The following is a 25,886-nucleotide window of genomic DNA, read 5'->3' as shown; positions in this document are numbered from 1 at the left end:
CATATGTACAGTTAGAACATTTAGAAACTTATTTATACTCGTGATATTAAAAATAATGTATATTTCCTTTTTTTAATACATATAATTTATTTCGAACGCAGAGAAATGTATTTATTTATTTAAACTATTATTTCATTAAAAAACAACGTATTAAAATCAAGATTTAAAAGTTACCGTATCAAAAGAAAGTATCTTTATTAAATTATTATTTGGCTGCATAATATAAATTTAATCGCTCTGAACATAATGTAATAACTAAATTAAGTCATTACTCGTGTACAATAGGTGTTCTCGTTTCGTGTTTATCCCTACTTAATTGTTTTTTACTTGGTGCTACGAGTATCTCGGGTCGAATCCAATTATTAATCAGGTATTTTTATCACAAAACTTATCTCTATATCTCACGCAAAAACAAGCAACGTTAATCTAACAACACCGATCCATTTTTATTAGAACGAGAAAAAAAAAACAAACAGAAACTTCGCGGTCAAATGATTCGAGACTTCTTTCCTCTGCTCTGACAAAATTTACGGTTCCTTCGTTTCCAAGTTATGAAATGAATAGTACATCGAATGAGAATCGTACGAAAGAGCTATAGTTTGAATTTTTCAAAAGTCTTAAATCCACGAAGGTAATTATAATTGTTCGATACCTAACATTTCGTTTGAAAAAAGTGTTTAAATTCTCGGATATTAAATTCATCGTTAATCAACGTCGCGTTGAAAACGTTTGTATCGTTAAGTTATGTGTTTGAAATTTGAATATTACCGTTAATCTTTAACCGTCCATGAGAAGTAGAATCCTTTGAACGCGCGCGCACGCGTATCATTTGTCTCGGCAACTCAAAATCCGCGTTCGTACGAAACTAATCTAAACGTTTCGACAAATTAACAAGCAACTACACCTGTACAGGTCTCGAATTAGTGATGTGAAACGTATACGTATTCGAAGTTGTCGAAGCTCAATCTTAAATACCGAGACTTCGAGGCTTATAGGTACTTACACGAAGTTCGAGGTTCGAGGTTCGAGCCTTCACGACTTAAACCATACATTGTTATTCGGGATAGCTAATAACACTTTATGCAGATAGATCTTATTAATTATTCTTACTCACTATGTGAATTAGGGCTGTCGAATTCGTGATCCGCGGGGCCACACACGCTGCTCCTTCTCCTACTACTTAAATACTCTTCTCGCCATATCTATGAAGCTTCAAAAAGGGAACTCGAGACTCGACGACCGTTTCAACAACACTAACTCGAATTACCCGCGTCGACGGAGAAACTAAACTATGCACGAAGTATTCGCTACACGACGTTGCGAAACGCAACAGAACAAATTGAACGATGGTTCCGTTTGCGAACGGATATAGGCACAGGTGGCGCCAAAGAAGGTGAACCTGCGCGGTATTAAGCTTGCGCAGTATCTAAGCGCGGCAATCCTTGGATCTCCTGCGATGCCGTCGAACCGTTCGAAACGTTTTCCTCGGATGCCGTACTTTTGCTTGCGCTCGACATCGTTACAACGGAGCCAGAAGATATCGGGACATCGCTGGACATCGGGACTTGGGAATCAGGAGGAGTGATCGACTTTTCAGGATTGACAGAGGTTGATTGTTCTGTCTGGCGTGGCAAGGATTTGCGTCTTTTCAGGGACTCGCGTTGCCGCTGATCGGCCTGCCGTTTTTCCGTTTTGTTCTTAACACCACCCGGCGGCTTCTGCGTTACCTATCGAAGCCAACATATCAGTGCAAGATCTTCTATCGATCGATATACCTTAAACGACCATTTATAAAGAGAAAACAATAACAGAGTACCGGGAAGAATGTACACTGGATATGAACAGAATCGTTATGGCGGGAATTCTTGAATAGTAATGGCGGAAGATCAGATTTATGACGTTAGATTCAATAACTTCGAACATTAACCGATACCAGGAGTTCTTAAAATTTGTAGCGAATCGTGAATCATATCACATCAAATATCGATGGAAAATTAGAAAATATTAACAATTTAAGCATCGAATTACCACAAATACATTTACACTAAATTTTAGATAATTATCTATATTTGCTTAAACATTCCTAATCTAGCAATATTTATTTAATGATGTTTATGTTCTCATGCTTCAATATTTCGTATCAAGTTTCGAAGCATCAGTCGTTACAAATTTCAGGAACTTTGGTATCTAATTAAGTTCGAATCTGTTTGAAGCACAGATTCTAACGCTCATTACTGTATACAATAACATCGAAAATAATGTTTGTAGGACTCACTCTTTCTTCCAGGAACTCTATTCGTTGTACAGGGTGAGTCATATAAACGAAATCAAAAAACAAACGAGCAAAATATTTGATAAATTTTCAAACGTGGAAAATGAAAATAACTGCAAATAAAGTATTCGCTTCTTTTTGACAAACTTTATCCTTGCAAAGCTGATTCAAAGAAAATATAGTTACAATTAAAATAAACATGTGTAATTGCAGTTCACCGAGTAGCAAAGTCACAGAAAGTTAACTTTCAATACTTTCCTCTGTAACGTTTTTCGTCAGATTTCGCCTTGTAATTGGGTACAGACCGTCGTATGAATCGCCCTGTACACAAAACATGTGATCAAAAAAGAAGCATTCATCGTGAAAGTTCAAGTAATGTTACTCTTTTGATTTAATCATAATCATCACCAAGTTCGGTTTCGAATCCTACTTATTTTTTCTTCTTCCCTTTTAACAGAAGCGATCAAAATCGTTTTAAGTTCAACATTTAGTTTCTACATGTTTATGCACGTAATATGCGCATACCGTTACACCTTGAAAATATAAAATGTCCTTTTCTAAAACAACTCGCGTGGACGTTTAGAGACGAATTCTAAGTATCGACAAGACCTCTAAATGATAACTTTTTTTAGAATATCGAAGGCGAACGCCCAAAAAGCCACTGCTCTCTTCTTGCACTTTTGGTGAAAAACGAAAAAGAATTATGGCTTGCGTTCAGGACTCGTTATCGCGGCATGTACAAACGTTTTCAAATCAAAATGGTTGCTTAAAACCCAGGTGGGAGTAACCCAGACTACATGGTGGGGGGCACCAGTTTAGTGATTTTTTTTTAGCGATCAATCGATCTTTTGATCGTCGAAAGAAACGCTTGCAGCGATAACGTGTGCCAAACACGTGCTTGCGCGTAGCACATTTGCAATCGATAGAAAGAGGAGGTGGGGAGCACATGGACCGCCTACTACTTTCGTCTACTCGTGAGAATGTCCGGGTGAAAGTATAGACAGTAGAAATGTTATAAAATGAAATGCTCTGTTACCTTGTAAAACGTGTTACATTTAACATCGAGGCGATGAATCATTTTTTTTTTTTTGTTTTTTGTTTGTTTGTTTAAATGTTTTGTTTTCAAACGTGTGAGCCGTAGTAGTACTGTTACTATTTTTTCCCATTGTTTTCGTTTCCATTTTCTTACTTTTTTTTCGTCGAACACACAAGTCAAATAGACGGACAGCTGTCGTGCTTAAAATGAGTATCGGTTCCTCTTATCGTTACTTCTCTTTCCATCTCTCTCTCTCACTCTGCCTATGCATTTTGTTTCCGTTCGATCGCGATCTATCTTGTCCTTCGACCATACAATTAATCCAACAAAATACGCGCGTACACGGCCGTGTATACGTGTACCCAGTGGTTCGTTTTTTATTTTTTTTTTTTATCGCTTTTAGTAACACTCTTAGTATTTCTTTATTTTTTTTCTTTTCTCCATCGTTCTTTTCCCTTGCAACGCGGGCGAAAGGTCGTCGCTCGTTCGTGATCCACGTACGTCGATCAGCGATCGCAGGCGAGCCTGGCAATCGTCAACCGTGCGCCACGCGGTCCGATCTTTCGCCCCAACCGACTCGGACTTGCTCCCTCTCTTCTCCTCTCGTTTTTTATCCCTTTTAATAATTAATATATTAAAATATTACAAACTATGGCGAGAAAACGTTGATCCGAAGAAATAATTAGTATGAACCGTATCCGACAGATCATCCTCGTGCTCGTAACATTTTGAAAACTTGACTCGATTAGTTTATATAACAATAGTATTATGCTGTTATCGATCCTCGAAATAAATAACGTTTAAGAGCTGCGAACCGTTTAAACGTTCTTAGTATCGCGTCTCTGTAACGTTTACCCGATATCGGAAACGATGCACCTGAAGTTCAACGAAAGTCGGTTGGAAAAAAAAAAAAAAAAATTCGACCACGTTGTAATGGATTTTTAGGAATTTGTACTCTACCGAGCAAAAAGCTAAAGATCCAGAGCCATACCGTCGCTGCTGTTGCATAGAAAAACGGGCCAATAATTTTGCAAACAATGTACCATTACGCGAAAGCTTGAATTTGCCTATCGACTACTTTGCATTCTTCGATAAAAACGAATGCAGAGTGCTGAGTGCTTACTATTATCCCTTAGAACTATTTACAAAGTTCGTTAACCGAAGCTTATTAAAGAACACTGAAACATGACCGACGAAAAGGCACGACCTGCTGGCATTTGCAAAACTTATTTAACAGCGCTCAATGAGAAATGCTTTGCACGCTACACCAAAATATTAATCCTCTGCGGACGAAGGCCATCGTACATATCAGGCAGTGATATTCATTTACACGTTTAAACGGTCAGTCGATAATCTTTTTTTCAAATCAAATTGAAAAAAAAACGTATCATCTACGAGTATGCTAAATAGTTTATTAACCCCTTGCACTTGGAACTTTTCCGGGTTAGTTGGCCAGCAACTTCAGAAAAGCTTTCGAACCAAAGACGACGGAACATCGTTAAGGAAAGAACAATTTTGCGAAACCATTGTATACATTTTTTTAAAACATTGTCTACGCGAAGGATGCAATTGACGGATTAGTCGGGACTGTTCGAGGAATGTGTTGCTGCTAGATGTAAGTGCGAAGGGTTAAAGTAACAGTTTCACCGTACCAATTGCACTCTACATTCTGACGATTACGTACACAATTTGTTCGCGGTGCAAAGCAACAGTATTCAAATAAAACAACGTTAAATTGCCGCTGCGTACATATACATTCGGTCGATCGATTTCTAACGCCCACGACGGTGCATCATTCCCGCGATCGGTTCTTCGTATTTATTACTTCCTTGCCTTAATGAAGAGACAGCTCGCTCTCTTCGATTATCTCTATACACGCACATGAACACATACACGCACGCATGCACACACGCGAGAGCGCGCCTAGAGGAAGAAAAGAAAACGCCACGCTCAAAAAGGTGATCCCCTTGTGTTTCTTTCGTTTCCTTTTTTCTCCATTTTCCTTCGAAAAAGAAATGCGGGGTGGGGAGGGGGGGAAGGTAGGTGGTGGGCGATTTCGTGTGATCGCGAGCCTAATTCTAAAACGTCGTCGATCGAAGTTTTTTTTCGGGTTGGCGTCGTACGGTCATCCGGTCGTTATTCTTGTTCTCTCATTCTTGTGTTCGTTTTCTTGCCCCGTTTCCCTTGCACAGAGTTTGCATTTTGCGCGTACGTTTTTTTCTTTTTTTTCCTATACCTTGACTCTACGCCAGACCTGAGTGGGCCGATTGGAAGGTGAGAGAAGTTGAACGGGGCTGGGAAATGGGGAGCCATCGAGAAACGATGAAAAATTAGAAGACAGAAACATAGACAGCAGTAGTATCAGGAAGGTGTGAAAAGATTTTTTTTTGTTGAGAGACAGACTGACGACAATCGACGTGCGAGTTAACCCTCTATTGCATGAACTTCATTTTATATATAATACGTATGTACATATGACAATCATTGTGTCTTATATATGACTCTATCAGTTTTCATAGATATACAATTATTATGATTTTATAGTTTTGTTTACATATATAACATAGACCATTGTCAGTCCAAACTCTGATGTCTTTACTTCAACGTAACTTCTTTTTTTTTTCTTTTTCTTTAATATTTACAATTTCTTTATATACCGAAGAGGACCCGAAACCTTGGGGTCTAGAACGTTTTAATGAACCTTGCTCAGACTACACTGATTACGAATAATAATTATTATAAAGCAAACCATCGATCTAATTCTGAATTTCATTTTATCACTCGAAGAAGAAATTATTTCTTAATTATTTATACATATATATATATGTATTCATGAATTAATTAATGTATGAACTAAACGATAAGTGGCTGAATATGCAGAGCTATTAGATGTCCCTACGAGAAAACATGGTACGCAAATCCTCTAAAATGTCCTCGGTGAACTTTACAGGGATTCTTATCTTTCTTGGGTTCCCGATCGGGCACATTATGCAATAGAGGGTTAAAGAAAAAAAAAAAAAACAAAAAAATAAAGAGAAAAAAAAAACAAACAAACAAAACAGAAGAAAAATCAGCCCGCTCGTGGCCGGTCCTGCGATCGGTGGATCGGGACACGCTTGCTTAGTGCTCTGGTAATAAATGGTACTAATAGTAATAATAGTAATAATAAAGAGGATAATCGTAATAATAAGTATAATGACAATATAATCGTAATAATAATAATGATAATAAGAATAATCGCAGCGAGCGCAGGGTTTTCATACCGCGGCATTTTAATCTCCTGTCGCAAGCTGCGAGAAAAACGGCTTAATGCGAGTTAAAAAGTTTTGGCGCGATTAAGGTTTACAATTAATCTAACGTTCCGCCATAGATAAAGAGCTACACTAACAAGAAGTGTAGAATTAATGAAAGGGTAACATGCACACTCTCTCTCTCTCTCTCTCCCGCGGGAGACCGATTATTGTATAATTAGTAACAGGACATCATTGGTTCTACGCGCACAGCTTGCGAAACGCCGGGGGGCCATGGTATGGAAACCCTACGTGATAATAGCAGTGATAATGATAACAGTAGTGGACAAGCCCCACCAAATATAAACGTAGGCGTGGACCTCGGCTGCCTTTTTTTTTTTTTGACATCAACATCTAGCAAAAGGCTCGCCGATCGCCAACCATTACAACGTTTGTAAAACAGCAAACGAAACACCAAGCTATTCTCTAACAATCACCTTCTCCGCTATATGAAAAAAAAAAAAAAAGAGAACATTCGATAGACAACTAATGGTCATTATAAACTGTGTTTAATCCATGTGTGTGTGGGCGATAGTAAATTTTTTCATTTTTTTGTTTTACTTCAATAGTACTTCTCTCACTAGACACGATTCAACATATAGAAAGTTTATCGTTATTATTTAATAATAATTATTATTTATCATTTATAATTATTATCTTAAAGCTGTCTAAGGACTCGCTGCGTGGCAGGAGCGTCGTGTTTTCATCTTTTCTTTCATCTTTTCTTTACTTTTATATTACTTTGCTTACTTTTTACGTGTCAGACGATCTTTCTTCCTTGTTTATAATCTGTCTCTCTGTGTTTCTTTGTTTTTTGTTTTTCTGTTTTTTTCTTTTTTGTTTGTTTTGCTTAGTTAGGTACGTTGTAGTCGTCCTCACTTTTAATAACGTGATCTTTTCTTTCCGTGTGTACATGCCTATACACGCGGTTCGCGAACATAGTTAGACAATGCGTCTAGGTCACCGTAGGTGTACGTGTGTGTATTTATATCTTAAATATCTACTACTTGTTGATGCTTTGTAATTTGTAATTTGTATAGATCACAATGTCATACCATCTGCGCCAGTGAACGATTTCTTTTTTTTCTATGCCTTTTCTTTGCCGTTTCCATCAGAACGCTCGGGTTTGGACAATATGCTTGTGCACAGATCGCGGGCTTATACACCGACCCCCTTGAACTCAACAATGTTTGACAAAGTTGCATACAAGAAAAAAAAAACAAAACAAAAGTTATACAGTCAAAAACACTAGCGTGCAAACAATCGATTCGAGGTTCACTCTTCAGCGTCAGCTATTTCATTCTACGTCCGGTAACTCCGTCGACATAATCGTTCGGTGCGTTAAAAAAAAAAGAAAAAGAGAATGACAACAATAATAATAATAATAATGATAATAGTAATAAAATAATATTAATAATAATACAACGAGAAGAAAAGGATAATCACATAAAGTTCAAACTATTCTCAAATTGAAGAGGATCGGGGGATCTTCGTCTTCGACAGTTCACCCACTCGTGCGTATTCGAATTTGTTATTGTGATTTATATTTCATTATATCATCAAAAACCTACGTGCTAAGTAAATTCAGACCAGCCGAAATTGTCGATTTAGAAGGAAATGCAATCAAAGAAATATCTTATCGAAATAGATAATAGGTTCATTGCTAAAAAATAAATAAAATTTTTACTCATCTCTTCAAACGTGAGACGCGCCCGGTAACGCACGAACCGTACGCGTCCTTTAATTAAATAGCACTTTATGCGTTTAATGCATCTATGCCGTTCACTGCTCGATTAATTCCGCACCAGTGCGAAACATCCACGATTAATTAGTTCGGTTTATCGTTTCAATTAGAAGAAACGCAAGGGAACGGATAGATATTCTTCACTTATTTTTTTTTCTTTTTTTTTTCTTCTTTTCTTTTATCATTGTTGATATTAGCACAGCGTTGCAGAATCAAAGCGTATTAAGATTTTCCATTTCCACTGAGAAATAACTCGACTGCGTTAATTCTCCACCAGCTCGGTCGTTCGTTTTGAAATATTATTTGCCTTTTCCTTTCCCATTCGTTTTGTCTCATTAATCTTTCTTCCTGCGTCCAGGGACATTGGACCTAAGCGACTGCAGGCCCGCAACACCTTCAATTCGATTGATCCACGCGTTGCCAGGTGATACAGTTGCCTGGGTCCATGGACATTGGCATTTCGTTACAATTATACAGTTATATAGATTCTATATAAATACCTAATATGCATTCGTATAATACATACCTAATATGCAATTGTGTTAGAACTCGGCCGTCACTCAAACGTAACGTAAATTACGTACGCGTGCACACCGTCTCTTGTACCGTTCATCTTTCATGATGGAAATATTTCGTGTTTGCTCTGTGTGTGCGTGTGTGTGTATGTATGAAACTTGTTTGATTTCCCGTGTGTCTCCTCTGTGTGACAGTGTATCCTTTTTACTTTTCAGTGCATGCGTGTCACGCGTCTAATGTATCGACGCGCGTGTGTATATATGTATATATATATTTATGACTCGTGTATTGCATTCTGTACTGGCGTCTCTATATCCAGACACCATGCATTCGTGTCTGTACGCGCACTTCTCGTACGAATCGATGAAACAAAACATAACATAATTAACTTTTTATAATATACATATTATAGGGATTCGTATTCGCCTAGCATCATCCTTTCTTCGCCTATGTTATATATTATTTCATAATTACTTTAATAGAGACGTCGTTCAGTTTGTAAACGAGTGTGTGCGGCGTCGCGGTCTAAAATTGTGATTTAACGTTCTCGCGCGGCGAGCGTGTAAACACTTTGTTTCGTCGCCGACGACTAGACTTTTCGACAAAGAATAACGCGCGCGCGTTCCGTGAATGTTTAAAAGGAAAAGAAACAGAGCGAATCAACAGCGTCAGGTCACGCGAAGGTACTGCAAGGGGCTACAAAGAATTCCCCGTTAGCGAGATACGCATCAGATTTGGGCACTTTCTCAATAATAATATTTAAAATATTATTTAAAATATGTCATCTTATTTTGTTTAAACAACGTTGAAAATAATATTTCTGTATTTGAGGAATAAAATAACGAAATACTCCTGGAAAATGGCCAATGTGTTCACAAAAATTATATGCTTCGAAATGCCTGTTATTTCAAATAAAACTTGTCGAAGCTTGATATTGCGAAATAAACCCATACTACGTTCGAAAGATTCAAATTTTCACGACAGTAACGCTGCCAATTGTCAGTCTACGCTGTACGGAACTCCTGGTCGATATCTGAACAAACTATTCTCCCAAAATTTTTATCCGTCGCCAGTCCTGAATTTCATCCAGTTGGCAATTCACATCGGCTCTCCAGTTTCGTCGCGTAGCACGACGAACGATAAATTCGACGAGATTTTGGAAACGTCCGAGTCGCCACGCGCGCCAGGATATTCTCTCTTTTAAGTCTATGCAACGTGATACCGCTTTCCAACGCTTGACTTTTGTCTAACGCGACTACCCCACACCACGCTCTCCTTTCTCCCTTGCGATATAATCGTTAATATAACAATTCATTTATTCATAAATTCTGAACGATCAAATTCAATTGTAACGTGATCCTCGCTACGGTTCATTTCCCGCCATGAATTTGTCTCTTTTTCAATATTTTCTTTTCGTAACGTCGATCGAGGTTTAGCAAGATTCATATTCTTATTTTATTTTTTTTTCTTTCTCACAAGCGGAAACAAGCGTGAAGAGTAAAGGAATCGAATACCAATGCGTGGAAAAGGAAAGAAATAGCCAGGAAATGAACGGTAGCATTCATAACGTTAATCGATGGCAACTCGTATCCACCTAAGGACGTTATCGCGCGATAATTCTTATATCCTCGATTCCCGTCGTTGCGTTATTTTTCTATCTCCTGTGTTAATCACACGAGCGGCAGGACTCGTTTTTTCTTTTTTTTTTTTCTTTTTTCGTACACTCACACACACTCTCACACACACACACACACACATACGCGCGTGCGCACGCGTATGCGCACGCACGTCATCATCTATCCTCCTTCCACTATTCTTCATCGTTTCTCTTCAACGTGCGCCGATATTATCGATCGGTTGATAACGTTTGATCGGATCGCACGACCACTTTAGCGGGATCTGCGCGATCGCGGATCTTATGCTCAACGATCAGCTGACGGTTGTGATTTCTCTGCGATAATATATAACCATTCCAGGCGAGTTTTGGTGTTTTCAGTTGACGACGAGTGACGGTGATAGTGACGGTGACGGTGACGATAACGATGACGGTGATGGTGACGGTGACAATGACGATGACAATGTCGATGTCGATGAAAATGGCGATGACGATGGCATAGACTCTGACAAGTTCCTTTAGTTCGCTTAATGACTTGAAAACGAGTTACGGTTATAATTCCAATATTCGAGTTAAGTTAAAGCCTTTTTCACTTCATTAAGGGAGAGTCTAAATTTGGATTGGGGTTAGGCTGTTGTGAGGTCGATGGTGATGGTACCTGTGCCACCACCGAGCCCCTCCCCTCGGGCAAGACATTTCCTCCGCCGCCGCTGTTCATACCAACGTTGGTTCCGGCACCCCTTTCCCTCATACTTTCGCAGTAATCTGCAAATATATCACGGAAACGCGCCCAGGATTTCTCTGGTACAGTGATTGCTGTTCTAAAGTGCGTCTTCACCTGAAAAAAATAAAATTACCCATTTGCGTCATGTTTATCACAACTGCATGGGTAAATTAACCCCTTGACGTACAATGACGAGGCTACACTCGTCGTGAACTTTCGTACATCAAAATCAATACGTTCTCGAGGCATTTGCAATACAAATCTGATCTTTGTTGCGAGCACTGCAACTACGTCAAGGAATTAATAAAATTGCTAAACTCAATGAAAACGCGTATCGAAACGGTAGAATGGCATCTTCTTCCTAGATGCCTCGTTCGCTAAAGCAATTTTGCTCACTATAAGTCTTCGTTGTCATAACAGAAGGTTCAATTTCCCCAATATCGTGCTTGTGATATTTTTGCAAGCTACTCGCGACAAAATACACAGTTCAAAGCACAATTCTTGCTCGAGTAGACGATCCTCCGATTATATCGAGTATCGCGCGTATATTTTCTGTAAACGCTGGTTCGTAGCAAAGCATAAATTGCTTCGGATGCGTACGGCGCACCCGAAGCTGCAGCCTATTTTAAAATTAGGTGAATACTCATGCCGGTAAATAAAAACGGCTGCGACTCGAATGCAGACTGAAATAGGACATTGTTCCGAATCCACCCCTGAAGCGATGGCTCGCGCGTTACGATACACCCAAGTGTATATCTTTAGTCTGCACTGTATATATACCTCGGAAATTCTCATGTAGATACCACGGTTATTCTGGCCGATATCAAAATAGAAATTCTTGCTATCCACGCGCATGTACCGTCCCTCTGGCAAGTCACCCTTGTAGCCGTCGTCCGTGCCGTATTCCTCGAGAAGGTCCGTCAACGCGTCACGGAACTCGATCATACCCTGCGCCGGTATCGCGATCTGCGTCCTGGGACCCCCTCGTGTGATCGTCTGCGACACCTGTGAACCAAACGTTGGCTCTTCAATAAATGTCTTCGACACGATTCCCTTAAAACGTGTGCGTGTAGATGATGGAGATCCACCGGTGACAATGAACGCTCGATCCCTAAATTCAGAACGATTATCCTGGGTGCTTTTTACCCTGCGAAACAGATTGCACCTCAAGATGATATCCACGACAGATTGATTGCGACCCTCCTTATCACCTATCGTACAAAGTAGATGCATTGGCTGGTACATACAGGGTGACTCACCCGCAGGAAACGGCCGCGCGTATTTTCCTTGAGGTCCAAGTAATACCGCCTGTTATCCTTCGTCATCACTTCTGACTTCAGTTTCCCATCGTTTGGTACGTTCTCCGAGCTCGGTGGACCTGCAAGGTTACAACACCCGGTACAGAAGACAACCTTTAGTTTACACGTTATCTTTCTTAACCCCTTAAGGCATGGCGAATGTTTGCAAACGTATTTAAGAGTAAGTTACAGGCGTTGAACACCTGCTGTCCTTTCTATTTTCTACAATTGATTTTTAGAGGCCCTTTTAACAGTTGAAGTGAACTCTAAAGAAATATGGCCTCTTTGCAGTAGATCAGCAAGTAATAAAGTGAAAAAGAAATATTCCATTACAGAGTTTAAACTGTTCACTCATGCAACTCGTTTGGCTTCTTAGGAGAATATCTCCTTGATGCCTTAAGGGGTTAAAGACGCAAGTGACGATAAATAATATAACATTTCCCTCCCTCCCCTTAATCCTATCCTTCTAAGGATAAGACAACGACTATATTACGTGTTGTTAATCTTGTGAGAATCGCAGTTTACCTAAGGATGCATAAAAGTCGCTAAACGTCGAAAGGTAGTTCCGAAACTCGGACGCTGTGCTGAGCGCCAGGTAGATTTGGCTTCTCCTTCCGTCTACACCAATCTGCAAAAAGAACCATCACCTTTCAGTACCTTTCTCTCCGCTTAAGACGATTTCTTATCCGCTAGCGGCTCGTCGCGAGCCCCTTAAGAATATTATAAAATACCTCGGCTACTTTGATAAACCTCCCACGTCTGTTCTGCTTTACATCGAGATAGAATCTTTTACTCTGAATTTGAAGCATCTTCGTCGCCAACTCCTGCTCGCCCTGCTGACTCTGCTGACCTGGAACGTCGTACAAACGGAGTTAGACTAATCACCGTGACTATCGTACAAAGATTGTCTCAGATAGTTAGCCTCGAACGTGAATAAATTTTAAAATAGGAGCAAAAAGTCCTCGATTTAATAGAGAACAGTTGGACGATGGAGTCACATCTGACCCGCAGACTATAAATCTCGTTTCTAAGAAATTCTGTGTATTATCGAATTTTAGTCTACCGTTTCGGCCATCTTGTGATCATCCATTAAATTTAATACGTTCGTCGAGGTTCGAATTTTGCATCCTGTGCTGGTTATGGCTACCCAACGTTTATTGTCCGTTGTAATAATATTCCTAAACAAATTCCACGACCCACTTGTTCCATGGCCGTAGCAATCATCATGGCTGTTTCATGGCTGTCGAAGGGGACGACGAGGAAATGGGTGGGATAGGGAGTCCAGAAATAGGTCACCCAGTGTTTATTGGGTCAGCCTGCGCTCGAAGCTCTCTCCGCTGAATTCCCTCAAGCTTTCTGGGTCGAAGCAGCGAAATTCGTAGATTAAGACGCGAACAAGGCGGGCAACGAGGTGTAATCGTCGGTCGAATCCGTGGTTTTACGCGCAGGAGAAAACAGGTCCTTCGGGACAGGACGAACGGAGTTCGACAAAACGGCGAAGCGATGTTGCTAGTCCTCGCCGATCAATAACAGCTGCAGAGAGGTCGATGACCTCTTTGGTACCCCACTACCGGCCGGATACACCTCTACCTACTTTTTCGCGCTATCGGCGTCATCTTATCCTTTCCCCCCCGTGCAAACCTCATCTCTGATTTCGACCCAGGAACTCGATCGAATCGTGTACAGTCGACGGGGATATCGGGGAAAAAAAGACTTTAAGGGACAAAGTTCGTGAGACGGGTACTTGGGTCAGCGATGACGTAGAGGAAATAATGGATGTAGGTCATGGGTGTCCATGTTTTGAGAATATTAATCGATTCGTAACTAAGGACGAAGCGTGCCCGGTTTTTCAGTATTTAAAAGAGTATTTCTACTTGGGGGATGTCGACTTTAAGCGATTTTTAAAATAAAGAATTATTGTAAAGAATTTTAATGGGAAATTCGAGGCTTCGTTAAAAAATTAAATTAAAAAATTTGAAATCATTCACGGAAAAATTATTTTCGATTGCGGGGGTCGATTGCAATCATTTTTGATGAATAGACGTATCCTCGAAATCCTAACCAGTTTCGAGAAAAAAATTCAATAAGTGGATCAATTTTTCGACAAAGTTGAAACATTTCAAATCGTTCTGAAAAAATTATTTTTAGTTGCAGGGGTTAATTGCAATCATTTTTTGTCAATAGACATACCCCAGAAATCCTACGCATTTTCGAGAAAAAAATTCGAGTAGGTGTGAAATTTTTCGACAAAATTGAAAAATTTCAAATCGTTCTCAAAAAATTATTTTTAGTTGGAGGGGTGAATTATAATCATTTTTGGTCAATACATATATCCCCGAAATCCTACGCACTTTCGAGAAAAAAAATTCTTTAGCGAAAATATACCGTGTGGCCTGAAATGTTTCTATAACTTCTTAACGAAGCCTCAATCAACAAATTAGTATCCTTCATTTTCGTCTTATTTTGGCCTCTAGAATCTCCTATTAAAGATTTTAGAATATCCTTTGTGTGTGAAAAATCCCCGGGTTATCATAGTTGAAGAATAACGAATGGCAAGACTCAAACGAAGAGTAAGATAACTGTTTTCAACTATGACAAATATTCTCTATTGGTCCAATTCCTCTCACCTCCTTACATATATAATAATAATATTCATAAATAAATATTAAATTTACAATAGAAAAAGTGACTGGAAAATGTAGAATAAAATTTCTTGATACGACGCTTTGTGCTCGAGAAAATTGATTTTAAATATTCGTTGGGCACCGATGCCATCGAGTACGACTAATATCTGACCATCACTCGTTATTTCTACTTACGTTGGTATTTTAACATCGATTGTGCCACGGCATTATCTATTTTTCATTGATCTTACCGTCTTGTAACTAGCTAGAACCAGTCGAAACAAATAATTCACGTTAAGTATGACAAAGTCAATAATTGCGTCCGTGCCCAATACATTTTCAACGTCGTTCGCCTCGAAAACAAGAGCTTGCACGAAACAAACTTTACTCTATACTTTTGATTCACTTTTTTCACGCGGAATTACCATACTAGCGTTCGTTAAAATGTTTCGGAGAAAAGTTGGATGATTTTGGGGAGGGCCACGTAATCTGGTATCAGTCATATGTATACTTATTAATATATTAATTGCTGCAACTCGTAATTCCCTAGATCAATCTAGCTATGGAATTGAAAAGTTAATTCATCGATGGGCAAATAGGATTTCTTGCACCAAAAATCAGCATTAGAAAAAGGTTTGTTTAATAATTGAAGGGTTCTCGTGGAAAGTAGCGTAGGTGCCAAAATGATAAAACAAATGCCACGTGTAAGAGTACAATTTCATTTCTTTGATAGTAAAAAACCCCAGCATTGGTTTTCATTTGTTTACAGTTCGACCAGCAGACTTTCGTGAACAACGTAATTAATATATTTTATTGAAATTTTCGGGAGTTATACGTGGATAATATTAGAATTGTTTTCTCGCGTTATTGTAGAAATTACTAGAAAAACACACACTTGTCGTAAAACGAGAATGTGTTGACGCATTCACTGCCAGACCCCTCGAATCGTCCACGAAAACGAGACTTTGTTTTCAAACAATTGGAAACTAGCGTAGAGTCCTGCCTAGATTTATTTCCTTCTACTCTTGGTGCATGAAATTGCATACGTAATTTTGTTAACGAAAAAAAAGATTCCCTTTTCCTCAATTGTTTGGCACTCACGCTATTTCCCCCGCGACTCATGAATTTATTTTCGAGTAAAAGGGCGGGGTGCCGGGTATCCGAGCCAATTCCCGCGGTGGCCCATAAGTCAGAACCCTGAAGGATTGATCCCCTGCGCGAACAGCGCGACGAACGATCGATCAAACCGTAAGGGGTTTCTCTGATTACGTACTGGACTGTTGCAGGCTGCCTGGAATTGGGACAGGGCTGAGGTCGCCCTGGAAGATCCTGCTCTTGAACATTCTGTCTATGCTACGAAAGTCCATGCACCTGCACATTCTTCGCGTTCCCGGTCCTCCCTCCTCCTCCTCTCCTGCCCCCCTGACCCCCCTTTCGATATCTTACTCTCCGCTACCCCTAATCGATTACTATTTTCAATTCTGGACGAGAAGCTCCTTCCCCCGTCACCGAGACCCGGTCAAGCGCGGCCTCGTCAATCCGTAGCATCGTCCCTATCGAGCCTCGGGCTGGGAAATTGGGACAGGGTCGAGAACACTCCGTGACGGAATCTCGGCTTCGCATCCCCGTCGATACGTCGTCGCGCACACCTCTTCACCCTCCCCCTTCATAACAGTCTCTGGTATTTATCAGCGCCGGCACCAGCGCGAACAATATACGGACTCGACGCGACAGACGATCCTCCTCGACTCGGTCATGATCGTTGGCTAGGTGTTCGTCTCCCTCGGGCCTGGTGCATGTCCCCCCCGCGACCATTACACCGACGATTCACCCTGGTCGTCCTCGTCGCCGTCTAGCTGCGTCTCCGCGCAACCTGGCTCGCCTTCCTCCGTCATCCTCCAATCTCGCGTGCCCTCTCTCTTCGACTCCACCTTCCGTGCACCTGCCTCGCCTAGGTCACCATCGGGAGACCAAGGATTCATCGGAATCTCCCCCAGCCGCGAGCTTACAGCCACAAGGCTACCAGACCATTCTCGCTACTCGGACAACCAAAGGGTTAATGTTCTTCCTTCGATCACTGCCTTCCTCCGAACCTACGATGCGGTTACTTTTCGAGAGTGTCGAACACCGGTCCGCGAACATCTCCGGGGGGTCCCCCTGACAGCGGTTTTCACGACGTCCCTTTCGCGTGCTTTCTTCTTACGTAACCGGGGTATCTTCCCATTTCTTCTCGTCCAGGGCCAGGCGAGGCTAGTCCCCGCTGTACCGTTCGCGGATTTACGAGGCGGACTCGACGTGGACGTCGACGGCGAGCCGCGAAGGAGGCGGGTGCATTGATCTCTGCGCCTGGAGCGCGACTCGTGGCGCTGCACCGACCTGCCTCAATACGAACTGCATATTTCCGTTCTCCCTTCCAGAACGGCCCCACCGCCACGCCGTTTCCATGAACGACCGCCCCGACGACGGTTGCTCTGCCTTCGACGCCACGGCGCGTCGACGCGTTAACCTTAGCGCCTCCGCTGCCGCCGTAGCCCACCGCGACGCTCACCCGCCAGAGAGAGCTTCGTCTTCCACGAAAATTTCCACCGATTTCGGTTCGAATTTCGAATCGGAAGACGGCCAGGAACGTTCCGGCGGTTTACACGGGAGCAACAGGTTCGCTAGACGGCGACGCTCCCTGGAAGGGGGAGGGACTGCGATGGACTCATTTCAGCCGACGAAATTAAATTCTTCGCAATTTTTTTAGATATTCAGACTAATCGAGGCATATGTAATTAAAGAATTGGAGACAGGGCTTTCAAGACTTTGAAAAATCTTACTTCCAAATTTTTTAATTATTGTCGCTGAAAAGTGTGTCTCGACTTTGATGAATTCAACCCTCCGCAAGTTTAAACTAATATTGTACAACATATGTCAATGTAATTGGCGAAAATTGATGTAATCCTCCATCAGTTTATTATTTTTTAAATGCTACAAAAAAAAAAGTTGATTTTTTTTTTTAAATAATTCAGTTGAGATTGTGGGGCCACTTAAGGGTTAAAGAACCTTAATTCTGACTTTTTGAAAAGTTTATAAGAAGAAAAATATCGAGTCCCTGCGCGGTCAAGGGCAGTAACAATTTTTCGCATTAAAATGGATGTCCAAGACTTTGCAAAGCGTACAAAGCGATTTAAAGCGTCTTGAGCACATCGTTAGGTATATCTTCTGATCTTGCTTCCTTCCTGCCCCCCGACCCTTGCGCGTTACGCATCAGCAATAGTTGAAGCTTGACGTCCGTGCGCTATGAATGCACCGCTCCGCATGCATGATTCATGATGGACACGAGCTCATTGAATTTTTGTACCGTTAGTGGTTTTCCAGCAATGCCTCCCGACCATGCCACGGGTTCGCAAAATTTTTCATATTCCAAACCTAATTTGAAAATGTAGGTCAACCCTTTCCGCCGTACCGGGCTCGACGTATGCGTTCGAAATATAAAAATGTTCTATGTCCCGGGGCCCTCGAAATTTTACTCTTAGGTACGTTCCCATGCGTGCATAACATAGGCAACTTGCCACAACGACGAGCGTGAATGTCCACGTCACAACATGCAGGATTTTCCTGTCCTTGAACTAAAAAGGTCGCGCGCACTCTATTTTTAACCATTATCGAGATAACTGTCGTTAAGATTTCTATCATACGGGCAAACGTGTTCGATTTCGAATTAAACTGTGGGATTTAACTTTCTTCTAATTAATGTCGCGACGTTACATTTTGACCAACTTTGTGGCTCTATCGGAAACCTTTAATTTTTCTGGGTCAAGCATATTTTAGATTTAATTATTGAGTCGGTTAATTGTTTACGTTATTATTCAATAACGTTCTTTAGTTTTGACGTTGAACGTTGCAGTTCATAGTTCGGTGTAAAATCAAATAGATCGAACACGATTCCTACTTTCGTATCTTGTCTTCTTTTTCAAGAGCCAGAGGGCGTGCGTTTCACAAAGAGACAAGACACACAGTAGTGGGGGGCAGTCAAGTGTTACAGTAGGGGGGAGGGCGTTCCAGTGGCCTTGAGCGGCCAACTCATATTGTTCGAACTGGAACTACAGACTATTCTACTTCTATTTACTCTTCACAGTGCTTTGATGTTTTTGGACGCAAAATACACTATTATTGTGTCCATATACAGCTTATAAAATGACGTTCTTGTATTCTATGAATTGTGTCGATACTTCAAACTGAAGATTCCGGATCCTATGTTTCTATTTTTCTCAAACTTTTCTTCTCAATACACATAAATCGTGTTGTTTTAACTAGTTAAAATGCTAAGACAGCTTTAATTAATTTATCCTTTCCCTAAATCACTATCGCTTCAAGTGCATCACGTGGACACCGTGTAGGACTTGGTACGCCCTGGCATTGTGTTTCTACGACCTAATTAATTTAGAAAGATGTAAATTGAAGTAGGAACTCCGCTCTTGGTGCGTATGTAGAACATCGTCGTTTGAATAATAATGAGAATGTAGTTAACAGGTCAGCGTAATACGCCGAAAATTACACGACTCGATGGTTAAATTTTTAAATATACATGGCCCAGCAAAAATTTAAGATCTTGGCAATGAACTTAGAAATAGGTCAAAAGATATCGTTGCGATTATACGAGTATAATGTTCAATTATAAGAAAGTTAATTTAAAAACTGAAGAGTTCAGTTTTATCTTACCTTAATTAAAAATCGAATAACACGTTTGCCTGTATGATAGACATCTTTATCGATTGTATGACACTACAGCCCTGGCGCTTGTAATTGTTCAAGGTCACGACCTTCGAGGTAACAAAGGTCATCCATATTTGTGGTTTTCCCTCATGGGTTATTGCCATTGCATTCTCAATTTAGAAAGTATCAACAACAGCAGCATAATAAGTACTACTTTCAGGCAAAGAATATTTAGGTTGTTACGTTATACGTTCATAGATGAGCGAATAGAAATAAATATTTGCGATATACTGCTTATCAACTTCGACGCGGAAGCGTGGTTAATCATTTGTTTTGCCAGCAACAAGAAAAGTCACCTACAAACGAATTTTTCTTTCTCCCACAAGAACCGATATTTCGTTATCACCGATAGTTCATATTTAAAATGGAAATATTATCTAAAACAACAAAAAGAAAAAGATTAAACATTTTCAGGTTCTCAATATATATTATATAATCGCAGTAATTAATTCGAGCGCAATTCTTCGATATTGTTTTCCTGATTTTTACCTGGAACCAGAAATTTCGAGACGCCTAAATACCAACGCTCCGCGTTAAATTCCCTATAAAAACGAGCGATTGAAATCCGCCTTTAATTTTTGTCAGTACTTAAAACTAAGAGCTTATCGCTTCACGGGAGCATTCCAACCGTTCAAAGTCTAACGACGCTCGTCTAAAAGGTCGCAATATCATTCAGCAGAATCGAAGAGTAAACTCACCGACGTAGCGAGCATTAATTACGAGACAAATTTTAATGAACCCCGAGTCGGGATAAATGTGAGGTTATATCGGGCACGATTCCCGACCCGACGATTGATCGTGCTAAAAATTTCAAACGACGCGTTTCCACGCACGAGAAGAAAAGTGCACGTATTCGTCGTGAAATGCAGTGGCCCATAACCTTTGATGACGTTACAATATTCGTTAGAACGAGTGACGAAAGCGCCAATGGATTTCTGCGAATTCCGCGTTCGTATCTTTCTCACGGTCGGTAAATTATCTCCGTGGGAGACACAAAGGCTGATAAAGAACGACACCCAGATCCTCCAAGTTGCATGCACATCGTTTTCCAATTAGTTTAAATTAATATTCTGTGTTTGTCAAACTACGATTGTTGCTGGGAATTCCAAGGGATTTGCCAACTGTCGTAAGATACGAGTGAAAAGCACATTCCTCTCTTTTTATAACGAACAAATCCATCATTTTGAATATGAAATTCTTAACATTTATCACAAGCATTTCAGTAACGTGCTTCGAGTTTCTAGAACTTTTTTCCAACTTCGTCAAAATGCCAACGTTTAAGAAAACCAGACGTCGGCTTGTTTCAGACCTTGCGTCACGCAACCTAACCTAGACCGTCCACGTACAATTTCTAGGGATGTTTAAGAGTGATCGTTACGACGAAAAGGGAATTAGAACTCGTAATATTTATCGTATTTAGAATATGCCCTGAACTTCGAATCATTGGTCTGCCGTTTCGTAACGTCTTCACAGGATATAGTACTAAAATTGTTTGTGTACGCTATGTCAATTTTAGAAGAATTAAAAATCGATCGAAAAAAGGTGATTTTTACTTAAACATTTATAATTCGTCGTAAAAACTGGAACAGATAAAACTGATGATAGTGGCCTATCAATATCGTTTCGTATTTCTCTCGAATGACATATTATTAATCTCGAATTACCACGATTAATGAATAACAGCTACCTTCAGGACACCAGTACTGTATTTTGCCCATAGTATCGCCCCAGCCATTCACAGCATCTGGTTGAGTATCACTTTGCGATATTTCTATAATTTCACCCATTGTGTCACTTATTTAATAAAATCCACTATATTATCGTTGCCCACTTCGACAGAAGTTCTATCCGTGGTCTGGTATTACTTATAAATTTCTCGCAGGGCTGCTCGAAACCGACGAAACATCACTTAAAACGGTTCTCATGAAGGCACTTGGTAAATTGCAAGTTCAATGTACTTGCGAGGGCAAGGGCACTATAAACTATAAAAAAAATTGCGCACAGGTCACTTTTTCGTCGCGAAAAATGCCACAACATTTTTCTAAATAGCACTTATTCGATTTAGAACGGCTCCGCGCACGGCGATAAAATAAGACACTCCCGTAACCGTCCCGGCAGAAAATTACTCGCAGATTTCACGCGCGTCGCTCTGAACACGATTGATCGCGAAAGCGACTCGTGAGTGAGTCGGCCGACCGATCGCGGACACGCGCTATCTTCACAGTGCAACGGACTTCAAGCCGGCTTTACCGCTGACAGATTAAAGCAGGATTTCCAAGCGACGAACGAGAATACACCGCGGATGCGATCCACTCGAAACTTTCACAGAGTCGGGGGAGAACAAGAGAAGAAAAAAGGTGTAGAGAGAAATCGCCGCGATGATGTGTCACGAGAACTGGGTGAAAAAACCGTCAGCGCAACAGCACAGTCATCTCGAGATGACACATCGCGTTTCGTTGGCTGGTCGCGCACGTTGCGGTCGCGGTTCTTTCCATTTCTCGGCGCACAGCACGACGCGCGACCATACGGAACATATTGTCCGACGAGAAACTGGACACAGGAACGACACCGAGCGACGACGACGTGTCGTCGGACGCGAAATCCTACACGAATGACGTGCCGGTCATTCATGGAGCCCGCCGTCATGCCGATGGAATGCGTACATCATGGTGGTGAAATCGTCCTGGCCAATCAGCGACCGCCTAGCACCGGCTTCTGCGTCCGCGAACCACGCGCGCCACGTGACTTCACAGCCTGACCACGTGACACCGTTGCACCTCCCACCACGCGACCCAGCTCCACGACATGATCGCGTGACGTCACGACCAGCTGACTGCGCTAGTACGGTTCCCTACTCCTTTTCCTCGTCCTGCCGCTACTGCTGCTACTTGTGTCTCTTCTCCCGTCTTCCATTTTTCGATGAATCCGTTTCTAACGCACCGAAATTGATGCGACGCGTCTCGCGCGCCATGCGAACCGAGAATAGGCTCGTGATGTAGCTTTTCCGCTGGAGGTGCATTTTACCGCAGTCAGAGGGGGAAGTGTATACGAAGACGAGTTTTGAGACTAGATTCTGAAAACGGATCTATGATTTGGCGTACAGATATACAGATCTAAATAGCACCCTTCGTTGCCAGTCCTCCACATTGATATCTTTCTCCGGAAATTTTGTCAAACCCAAAAGTATAATGCAAGATGTTTCTATTATCTTGCACATTGTAATGTCTTCTAGCGGAGTATGGTCAAAAATAAACATAAACCAAGTATAATGAAAAAGTACAACATAAATGTAAAAATGTCATCAAAGAAAAATCCGAGTATGTTCTTATTTTAGCTCGGTATATGAACCAATGAATATTAATTATATCAACTTATTTATATTTTATTTATTTACTCACTAGGGTCGAAGTCAGCTCCGCCAGCATCCATTCCGCCTGGATTGCCATATTCTAAAGAAAAATAGAAAGAAATCACTATTAGAAATGGTTACAAAGAAAAGATGAACATTGAGGTGGTCCTACTTGCTAATGATGTCATTAAATATTTCCTGTTTTATAAATCGGAAAAAGTACGCCAGATAGCGTGTACATCGTAATAACCTAACACGTAAAACTCGTTATAAAATTCCAATGGTTCGTTTAAAATCGACATTAAAAACCTATCTCAAGCTATACGGATATAGTTTATGAATGCATACCGTATTATACGATAGAAAACGCAACACACCTAACCTAATCAAATTCCACGTTACATTAGTAAAACAAATGGAATAATCAGAGAGATCGATGTCGTAGTCATGACATTTTGGAATCCCACAACAGCGAATCGAAAATGAGAGATAATAACGAATAATTGATTCGATATAAAACAGTGAAAATGGTGTCTTTACAAAAAGAAAACATGAATCATTATAGATATTTGGTGACGTGTACGAGATCATTGCAATTACTTAATCTCAGAAATAATATACACCACTTCATTGCCATCTTTGTATTGGTGCAACATTCGTATATGGAAAGTATTATATAATCTTTCACGTTGTCAACTAGATTACATCGATTGAATTTATTTCTTTATATTTGACTTGGCAAACGTATCTCTGATTTAAGTAGTTATAAACATTAAATATGTAGAGCGCCAATATGCGTTACTAAATACCGATCGATCATTTGCCTCGCTGAATATTAACATTGTGGAATCGGTGTTGGGCTCGTGTTACGTTTCCAGTGTCAATTTCTACCCGATACCGCCGAAAGATTATCTAGCCTCGAATCGATTGAACGTTTTTAAACGATAAATTGAATTACTCCCGTCGCTAGCAGATACATGTCGTGACCGTTTCGTTTCGAGGCCAAGATCCACTAGCTCCTGGGGGTGGGGGTTGCCTATGGCACGTGTGAAATTTACGCGAATCGTGGCCAGACGGTTCCTTCGTTTTGCATGCGCGCATTTATCACGGTGTTGGTACAACTTCCGTGGCTGTGTCCCGTGCGTGTGTGCCAGATATGTGAATCGGCAAGTTACATCACGCGTGTTCATTCGAGGACCATTCCGGTTGTCTCGTCTAGCGCGGTCAGGGTGCCTGTCACACGGAACTGACAACAGAGGACGGTTCCCAGAGGCCGCGACTTTCAAAAAAGAACACCTGGAGGGAACTGGCATCGTTGGTGCACAACGCAATCGGCGATGGGCAAAACTCTTATCTAGACTCTGGACACACACATCAAACAAGAAATAAAAGATGAACAACTTTCGATCCGTTACGTTTTTTGATGAAAACTACAATTTCAGTTGTAAAATGAGGTTAGGTCTTAGAATAAAACTTCTAGCTACCCTTTGTTTTGCCTTTTTCGTGGTTCATATGCATTGTCCCTCGCCATGTATTTATTTTGTCTGTATCATCAAAATTCGGTGCAATAAAAACATAAGGTATTGAATGTACCAAACATGTTTCCATTCGTCATTTATTATACGAACAGAATTTTGCCCATGCTGTTGCGAATGCGACTCGGGGCGGAAGGGAAGAAACAGAATTGGAGAAAAAGGGGAAGAAAAACTTAAAAGCACGAAGTAGAAAAAGATGAGAGTGCGTGCGAGCGCGAGGGGTGAACAAGCGATAAAGAGAGAGAAAATAGGAGTACGAAGCGCGAGGTAAAGAGGGAGCCAGAGGGGAAGAAAGAGACCGGAGAGCGTGCGAAAGAGACGAGGTGAGAGCGAGAGGGTACGACGCAGGAGGAAAGAGGACAGGGTTTGTCTCTCGGCCGATACGCGGCCGGCCATCTTGGATCCTGGGTATCGTTGAAAAATAGCGATTCTTTTCGGCGGTTGACAGAACGCCACGAGGGCTGAAAGGAACGATCGGGCGTGTGCGAGCCCGCGGTGCTCACGGACCGTGCGCGGAGTAACCGCGCGGGTCAACCGCGACGGAGGTCGTCGCGTTTGCTCATGGAAACGACGGTCCTGGTGACCGGAGTCGCAGCACACGGTGCCACAGCCACAGAAAGATGTCGGTTCGCGCACGTTTGCAACACGTATCGGAGATCGTGCACGATACGGGACACGTCGAGCAATCGTGCACGCAGGTTCGTGCAATCTCTGGATCCTTACTTTGCTGTTGATCGTCCAGGCTTTCCCGGTCAGACATTGCTCTTAACGCGGTCTCTTTCTTCGGTTCCACGCGTCGTCCCTCGACGTCTCGGCAACAGGCCCCGACGACCAAAATCCCCGGCACTGTCCGTGGCGCGACCCCGATATATCACCACTAACCAGCCAGCTCACCAACCCAGCACACCACTTGCGAATTTTTCACTTCTTCACACACCACGGTCCGACCGCCGACCGACCGTCCGTCCACGGCACCAGTCGTCACCACCACCACCACACGCTCGCTCGCTCGCTCTACACCGTTCCACGCTCGCTGGCCCGACTCGCGCTCGCCCTCGCTCGCTCGCTCGCTCGCTTCTTCGTCTTTCACTCGCGCTCCGCCACCGATCCCCGTCGCGGTGCGAG

At 41.6% G+C, this 25,886-nt stretch overlaps 1 protein-coding gene across 4 annotated transcripts; it reads right to left on the bottom strand.

Annotated features, from left to right (window-relative positions):
• Positions 1-186: 186 nt before the first annotated feature.
• On the bottom strand, positions 187-25,886 carry LOC122396404 (transcriptional activator protein Pur-beta). Of its 4 annotated transcripts, none has more exons than XM_043394762.1 (8): positions 25,485-25,886; positions 23,276-23,326; positions 13,227-13,345; positions 13,021-13,123; positions 12,445-12,575; positions 11,978-12,202; positions 11,132-11,311; positions 187-1,727 (listed from the first exon to the last, which is right to left on the bottom strand). In XM_043394762.1, exons 1-8 carry the CDS (start codon positions 25,519-25,521, stop codon positions 1,410-1,412), a joined length of 1,164 nt encoding a protein of 387 aa, XP_043250697.1. In that variant the 5' UTR covers positions 25,522-25,886; the 3' UTR covers positions 187-1,409. The 4 variants fall into 4 exon arrangements, with proteins under 4 accessions (XP_043250697.1, XP_043250694.1, XP_043250693.1 ...); XM_043394759.1 differs by lacking the exons at positions 23,276-23,326; positions 25,485-25,886 and adding exons at positions 21,565-21,859; positions 22,128-23,046; XM_043394758.1 differs by lacking the exons at positions 23,276-23,326; positions 25,485-25,886 and adding an exon at positions 16,393-16,518.

The sequence above is a fragment of the Colletes gigas genome, unplaced genomic scaffold (assembly GCF_013123115.1).
Source record: "Colletes gigas isolate AHSC1104 unplaced genomic scaffold, ASM1312311v1 Colletes_gigas_Sc00007, whole genome shotgun sequence".
Lineage (NCBI taxonomy): Eukaryota > Metazoa > Arthropoda > Insecta > Hymenoptera > Colletidae > Colletes > Colletes gigas.
The sequence above is the reverse complement of the archived record's forward strand: the minus strand, read 5'-3'. Positions and strand labels throughout refer to the sequence as shown.